Source organism: Tremella mesenterica (assembly GCF_000271645.1).
Source record: "Tremella mesenterica DSM 1558 unplaced genomic scaffold TREMEscaffold_1, whole genome shotgun sequence".
Lineage (NCBI taxonomy): Eukaryota > Fungi > Basidiomycota > Tremellomycetes > Tremellales > Tremellaceae > Tremella > Tremella mesenterica.
In genome coordinates, this window is record NW_006711225.1 from 5,187,329 (window position 1) to 5,194,487 (window position 7,159).

At 44.8% G+C, this 7,159-nt stretch overlaps 3 protein-coding genes across 3 annotated transcripts in view; 1 reads left to right on the forward strand and 2 right to left on the reverse strand.

The window, feature by feature from the left end:
- Positions 1–128: 128 nt before the first annotated feature.
- On the reverse strand, positions 129–2,331 carry TREMEDRAFT_59640 (uncharacterized protein; the record flags this gene model as incomplete). Its single annotated transcript, XM_007001699.1, has 6 exons — positions 129–148; positions 529–656; positions 712–1,359; positions 1,747–1,836; positions 2,160–2,221; positions 2,248–2,331. 6 exons carry the CDS (start codon positions 2,329–2,331, stop codon positions 129–131), a joined length of 1,032 nt encoding a protein of 343 aa, XP_007001761.1.
- A 995-nt stretch (positions 2,332–3,326) lies between these two features.
- On the reverse strand, positions 3,327–5,649 carry TREMEDRAFT_70974 (uncharacterized protein). Its single transcript, XM_007002019.1, has 6 exons — positions 5,407–5,649; positions 4,904–5,242; positions 4,815–4,857; positions 4,392–4,770; positions 3,726–4,187; positions 3,327–3,598 (listed from the first exon to the last, which is right to left on the reverse strand). Exons 2-6 carry the CDS (start codon positions 5,210–5,212, stop codon positions 3,568–3,570), a joined length of 1,224 nt encoding a protein of 407 aa, XP_007002081.1. The 5' UTR covers positions 5,213–5,242; positions 5,407–5,649; the 3' UTR covers positions 3,327–3,567.
- Positions 5,650–6,182: 533 nt separating this feature from the next.
- The window catches only part of TREMEDRAFT_67381 (uncharacterized protein), a gene marked incomplete at both ends in the record, with an annotated part of 2,228 nt that continues 1,251 nt past the window's right edge, over positions 6,183–7,159 (forward strand). The window contains 5 exons of the mRNA XM_007001892.1: positions 6,183–6,316; positions 6,442–6,599; positions 6,673–6,793; positions 6,891–6,984; positions 7,094–7,126. Coding sequence (XP_007001954.1) covers positions 6,183–6,316; positions 6,442–6,599; positions 6,673–6,793; positions 6,891–6,984; positions 7,094–7,126 — 540 coding nt within the window. The remainder of the gene's footprint in view (positions 6,317–6,441; positions 6,600–6,672; positions 6,794–6,890; positions 6,985–7,093; positions 7,127–7,159) is intronic.

Consider the following 7,159-nt stretch of genomic DNA (forward strand, 5'->3'; position numbering starts at 1 on the left):
ACAGGCCTCCTACCCAAAGATGCTTTCGTCCGGAAGAAACTTAAGTCATCCAATTTTTAGCGGCCTTGGCCCTAAGAAACAGTAATACCCGCGGCGCCCCGCCGAAGGCATTCGAAACCCTGCTGACATCAAAGTCCTATCAACCCCCCTAGACATTAGTGCACAAGCTCCAACAGGCCTCCGTGGGGGGAGGGGGGAGAGAAATGGGAGAGGGAAAGAGAAATGGGAGAGGGAAAGAGAAATGGGAGAGGGAAAGAGAAATGGGAGAGGGAAAGAGATGAGGGTCCCAGACGGGAGACAGAGGGACATTCGTAGGAGCAAATGATCATAGTTGGGTGATTTCTCACCGAGGCATTTTCTCTTGAGATGGTGGGGCAATGGGGAATATCATCATGTGTGATAATTTGAACACATACCGCATCGTCATCAATAGAGAGAAAGTCTCTGAAAGGTAAAGAGGTGATAGTGTGTGACGCTGAGAGCAAGGAGAAGCTGAAATACTCTTGGGGAACTAAAGGATATACTCACTCTTTAAAACGGTCAACATAACTTTATCCATCTCTCTCTCCCCTCCAATTTCTTCCAACCTACTTAACAGAAGTCTCCCCAATCCTTGTCTTCTATGTTGAGGAGCAGTATGTAACTCGTATCTTTTCCTTCATCAATACTAACATCTCCCTTACTTATATATATAGAGAGATTTGAACTTACAAATAAACGACTTCTGCATCCATTTCACTCAAAGTTTCTTCCGTATCAAATCTCCAAGAACAAAACCCAATCAATTCTTCTTTACCAAAATCCATCTCAACCTCAACTTTAAATTTCGTTCTTCCTTTATGTCTAGTATCAGGAGTTTGTAGAGTTTTATAACCGTTCAATGTACTTGTACCATTTGGAGTTTCAATAGGATCATAAGTATCACTCATAAAATCATCTCTTTCGTTTTCTGGAGTTTCCATCGAAGTGAAAGTGCTTTGTTGTTTCATTTCAGGTGTCACGAAAGCGGGGTCAACCTCATCAAGAGGCTGAGGTGGAGATACAGTACTGGTTTCGGAGGGTTTATCAGAAATGATATCCTGTTGCGAGGTGGCAGGATCGATAGGAGGTTTTGGGGAAGGACGAGGAGGGAATTGATATTCCGATGTCGGTGGTAATGCTCCTGGCATTTGAAAAGTTGGATCTGGTCGGGAAGAGGGAGGATTGGTTGATGAATGAGGATCAGAAGGATAAGGAGGTGTAGGAGGTAATGGAAATGTGGGAAGTTGTGAGATGGTGAGGATTAAAAAACGTGTAGAAGGTTCGAAAAGTTCTTGTCGTTTGTCAGCCTCGGTATAGCGCATGGAAGTGCCTTCTGCTCTGACCGTGAGTCAATTGACATCTTACCTGGGTGAGGAGATTCAGAGGAGGGTCAACGTTGAAGGAGAATTCAACGAAGGGAATTCGACATTCATGTAAGTTGTCAGAAAAGTGGAGTGAATACGTGATCAACGCAGACGAAAGAAACGAACACGGGGAAGGGCCTAGCAAGCTGGATGCTTGATGTAAAGTACGAGAACTGAATGAGCTATGTGAACGGCTCGTACAGAGAGAGTATGAGAGAGACAGGGAAACAGAGGGATAAATGGGCTGTGAGGAAGAGACGAAGAGATAGGAGGGACGACGGGAGATACAAAAAGCACGAATCAAAGCAAGGTCAAGATGAAAGAATAAAAGGTATTACGAGATTAAAAAAGACATACTCACATAGGAGTTATATTGGACCAACATAAATCCATCAAAGCATCTTTCGCTCTTCCGGATAGATTATTAGCTTTACAAGCTGAGAATGTGATTCTGTTTATTAACGAATATCTTCTCATCCCCCATCCTTCATCCATCTCCTCAAGTCCGTCGAACACATTGCCTTGACTAAACAGCATTGAAGATTATTATGTACCTCCCTCTACATTCAAACTAAGACGCAGATGTCCATAGTCTGATTGACGAGACGAGTAATTGCTCGGACCTATCAGAGGGCAGAGAATAGAAGTTGAAAGCATAGTACTCTCGCTGAATAAGGGATGCTCAGACACATTACAGAGAAGAGAAGATGAGTCGAACGAGTATAGAGTAAAAGGGGAAAGTCCAGGAAGTGAGATTGGGATTTGAAGACTCACATTTGACCATTATCCAACATTAACTCTGCAGGTAAATCAGGACATAGTTCTTCTACCGATGCCTTGTTATCAGCTCGTCTCTCTCCACCTTGCCACCTTCTCTCTTTCTCTCATCCCTATATCCTTCCTTTTTCTTTCTTTTCTCTTTCCCGACCTTTTTGGGATCTGACATCTCAAATCATCATCTACTTCCATGCCACTCAAATCCTTAAATTTCTCTTCATTCCTCCTCTACCTTTCCTTACTCGAACGCGCCATGATATTCCCAGAAGGATGTTCCCACAGCGTATTCTTTAGCATACATTTTCTCTTCTTCTCATATTCACTAAAAACGGCTCGAGGTGATATATCTGAGAAGGGATAATCGTCCCTGTTTCCTTCCTTGTTTCCTGAGAAGTCGTCATGAACAGGATTTTCTGGTAATTGACGCGATCTCGTTTATCCAATTAACAGACCGACGGACTTGAGAATTTCTATCACAAAAAGTAAAAATCAGGAAAGAGGATTTGAGACGGAAGAGCAGAAGAGATGAAGAGGACATACTAAAGTAGCTTCTCTTATTTTTTCCGTAGCCATCTTCAAAAACCTGTAATCTGTTTTCTTTTCCGTTTGATATGATATCGAAAGTTTGAGGTCTTCTCATGAGCTTGATGAATTGAAGGATTGATTTTCCGGAATGTATTCACAGTAGTTATTGACTGGATGATTTTACAACGTGGAATGTTCTTATCGACTTTTGGAGTGTTCCTGATGAAATTCAAAGTTTGGAAAAGTTATTAATGGCTCTTGTTTGAATGCAGCAGAGGTTTTTCGTTGTCACTTGGAATGCGTGTTCACACAAGATCGAATGAACGTTTTTCCGGTCGGATAGCTGTAGAGTTTGTACAGACTGAGTAAGTGTGTTGAGAGGAAGGAAAAGGTTTGAACGATAAGTTGTGAGTGTGAAGGAGCTTGTGTGGAATGTGAAGAGAACGAAGGTGAAGATGAGACGGAGAAAGAGACAAAGTCAACTGAGAATACGAAGATTAAGTTTACTGTTGTCAACTTAGGAGTGACCGACTTTACGACGGTTGGCCTACGACGTACGACGGGACTGCAAGGGGTAAAACACAAACTACAAGGGTGAATAGGTGATCAAATAAAAGTGTGTAAGTGAAATATTCATGATTTTGTCGTACATATATTGCATATTGCATACCCTCTTACGGCATTCGTCTCAACTATAATTACCTATTATCCACTCCTCATCTGCGGAGAAAGGCTTTTGATACCATACACCGCGAGAACAAAGAAGACAAGTCATGGACCGGGAGTTGAAACCAAGGAATGAACGTCTTCTGGAGTTGAATTTATATACTATTCCGCAGACCAGCTGCGATTCATATTAGAACCGATGGAATGAACGTGATTAATACCTGTATTGAGCCGCTTGAGCGTATCTTTTCATCAGCTCTCCACCCAGAAGATATACGAATCCAAAGACATGAAACTCTGGCCAAGTGACAAGCGTATCAAGGCAAAAAGGTTGATGGGGTGAAAGTAGAGAGATGCCCAGATCATACTCACGGTCCATCAGATCCACCAGTGGGACGACCCAAACCGTACGATCTACCCGGTACATGAGGTTCAGGGAAGCTCATCTGAGCAGTGGCCATTTCATGTCCATGTCCACTCCCACTTCCCACACTTGGACCTCTCTGTAAATCCGCGTATCCCGCATTATCCACAGCAGTCGCTTGATCCTGCGTAGGGTATTCGTAACCGTGATGGGCATCGTAGGCATACTCGTGTTGCGGAGGTTGGTGTTGATAAGCCGCGTCATAATCGTATTGTTCCGCATGAGCATAAGGATCTTGTTCGTAGGCGTCATAAGCCGCTCCATGACCCGCGCCATTGACAGCTCCGGCCGTGAAGTCGTGTTCGGGAACGCCGTCGACAAGATGGGGTTGGTCAAGCTCCGAAACGAATTGTTGTCTTTGGCGATCTGCAGAGCTGTGAGAGGCTGTTCGTTGGAGAGTTTTCTCAAAGCTAAAATGTCAGCATGAGCTTGACCTACCCTTGACTTGAGTGGATAAATGGGGGATGAGCACTCAAAGGGACCTCAGAATCTCAAGGAAGCGAGAAAGGGACAGGGGCGAATGACCCAATCAAGCAAAGGAACAAAAAAGATAGCCCAGGTTCTCATCTGCGAGTTGGGAATGGAGGGACGAAAAGAAGTCGGACTGCACTCACAAGTCATCTGTACCCAGGGCATCGTTATGAGGCGAAAAGTCGATAGGTCTCATCTTACTGTCAAACCTGTTGCTAGGCTTCAACTTCCATTTCCTGAACGCAGTCCAACCGGCAGCAAACAATCCGACGATAGCAGCAGCCACGATAATTCCAATCAAGGCAGGTTTGCTCAGACCACTGCTACTTTTGTCACTGTCCGAATCGGCCTTGACAGCAGAGGCCGAAGCAGACGCTGTGGTCTTGGACGTCGAAGTGATGGTCTTGGTGTTGGACACGCGTACGATAGTCGGTTCGGCCGATGGCGTGACACTGGAAGGAAGGGTGGATGGGAGATCTGCCGCTGAGCTGGGGAGATTGGTCGATGACGGGGCTACGCTGGCTAACACAATCAGAGATGTTTGAATGCATCAATTTTAGACTCACAGGTATCCGATGAAGTGGTGGAGCTTGACGTTATGCTCGAAGTCTGGAACTCATCAGTCATATCCTTTAACGAAAGATGGAGAACTCACGGTGCTAGACGAAGTGGTGGATGATGCAGTCGAGGACGAGGTCGTAGACGATGTAAGGCTCGAAGTTGTGGAACTTGTCAACGACGTGGAAGTGACTGAGCTGGTAGTGCTTGATGTACTGGAACCTGTCGACGTGACGGAGGGAGAGACAGAAGCGTCGAAAGCTGATATACTGGCCAGAGTTCCGTTGTCTATAGGAGCCCCGGCACGAACCAAGAGGGGTCTGAGAACATCGCGAGCGTGATGTCGTCTATGATTGGCATGAGCAGCCACGAGAGGGAGGAGTAATAAGGAAGTCGAAAAGTGCATCGAGTACAAAGGAGTGTGATGTAGAGTTGACTGAGTGGCTCAGCTGATTTTCTTATTGAAAAACGACGACTATGAAGAAGGAAGAGAGGACCAAAAGGTATGTGGAAAAAGAATGTATGTGTGTATGAGGGCAAAAGATACGAGATGAAAGTGAAAGAGACGAAAGAAAGATGAATGTTGGTGATGAAACTGACCAAGGCGGTGTGAATCTGTCGTCAAGGGTAGTTATCTCAAAGTCCCGTTCGAGTTGAAGGAGAGACCGTCCGGGATGGGTTGTTGATATCAATTTGATCGAAAGATGTAACAATGATGGATTCGCTCCTGCCGGACCTGTCGGCTAGGGAGGTGTTAAGTGTCGTAGATGTCGTCTATGATGATAGGATACGAGTGAAGAGTGTGAGTGAGAAAGAGTATAAGGGTGAGAGAGTAAGGAGGGGTGAGGAAAGGAAGGAAGGGCGGTCCAAGCGTCAAAAAGCCATCCATTGAGATTTCCACCCACGAGGTCATAGCGCGATCCCCCCTTTTGCATTTTTGGTCTTTTTGGTGCCTGAGAGAAAATCAGACGCGTCAATCCTTTACGCCGAAACGCCGACAGCCCTCTACTTGAGCTCCTTTTGTGGCACCCCATCAGAGCTTCTAACGACCTATTGTTCGTCGACATCCTCAAACGACAATGATATCGTACCCACTCAAAAGTTGAAAAGGCCATTACTGATGGTTTGATCTAACATGTTTAACACTGACCCCTGAGTAGGGGTAAATGTCATGACTTTATTGTCCATCTCTCCCCATCCATTCGGGGATGATGGACTGGTTTGGAAGATATATGAAATGGTCGTTCTCATTGATGAACTCACCCAACTGACTCTTACTCTCGCCACCTCATAGCATTGACTGCATACTTTACCATCTTTAACACCTCGTTATTACTGTCGCAGGTCGACCAATCTTTTTCAGATCAGAATCGAAAATGTCACCCGATATCAAACCTTTCTTACCCGCTCGACCTTCCGGACCGATATTCATCGGGTTGAATCTGTTGAGATTGTTGAGTATAGTAGCTTTGTTGTTATGTCTCGCAGCGAACACTGTGACAATGGCCGAGTGAGTGGATCTTGTCTTTCGTTTACACTTTATTCGATCAAGAAAGTTCAAAGAAGTCAAGTGAATGTAATAAGAGAGGTATATGAGAGAGAAGCAGGTACATGGTGGACTGTATTGACACACAGTGACGTTAAAGCTATCAAAGCTGCGTCTCACGTTCCTTCCTCAAACTCTACCATGACCGCTACATTATCCGATATCGATTGTGATTATATCGAATACTCTACTGTTCCCGATCAAACAGGAGGAGCTTTCTGGTCAATCTTGAATAGATTATTCATCAGTGAGTCAATCACCTTCGTTCACCATTCGTCGACTACCAATTCTGTCCCTTGGGAGATATACTGATCGTATAGTATTCGAATGCCTTTTACTTACCTTCGCCGAGATAGGATTTCCTAAACGACTTTTCGAAGAATTTATTCCTATACTAGGACCTGCTCACGGTGTCGGTTGTTTAGGTGTATTCGAAGCTCTGTGAGTTTCCCCCCCTATCCCCATTTTCACATGTCTCAACTGAAGACACTCACTGGTCTAAAAACTACACACTACGGTCGGTGTCACTGACGGAAAGAATCGGCGCTCAGGTGTTATCACACTATTGTGATCTCTTCCCACAAGTTTCTAGCTGGCTTTTATTCATCATTGGATGTCTTAACATGGTCGCTGTGAGTTACCTCCTATTTCCTCCTCGCCTCTGTTCCATTTCTTATCTACCCGACCTGTCATGTCATATGGTTCATAGAAACTACGATTTCATCGTGTGCTGATATCTAGGGAATCATCTTTCGTTCTTCCGCTAAACAAAACGTCTCATTTTCTCATGGGAAACGTCTCATCTCT

Coding starts and splice junctions, on each gene's coding strand:
- TREMEDRAFT_70974 (XM_007002019.1), bottom strand. CDS start 5,212: ATGCACTTTTCGACTTCCTTATTACTCCTCCCTCTCGTGGCTGCTCAT. Junction 4,771..4,814: donor CACCACTTCATCGGATACCT/GTGAGTCTAAAA, acceptor TGATTGTGTTAG/CCAGCGTAGCCCCGTCATCG. Junction 3,599..3,725: donor ACTGGTGGATCTGATGGACC/GTGAGTATGATC, acceptor GCTGATGAAAAG/ATACGCTCAAGCGGCTCAAT.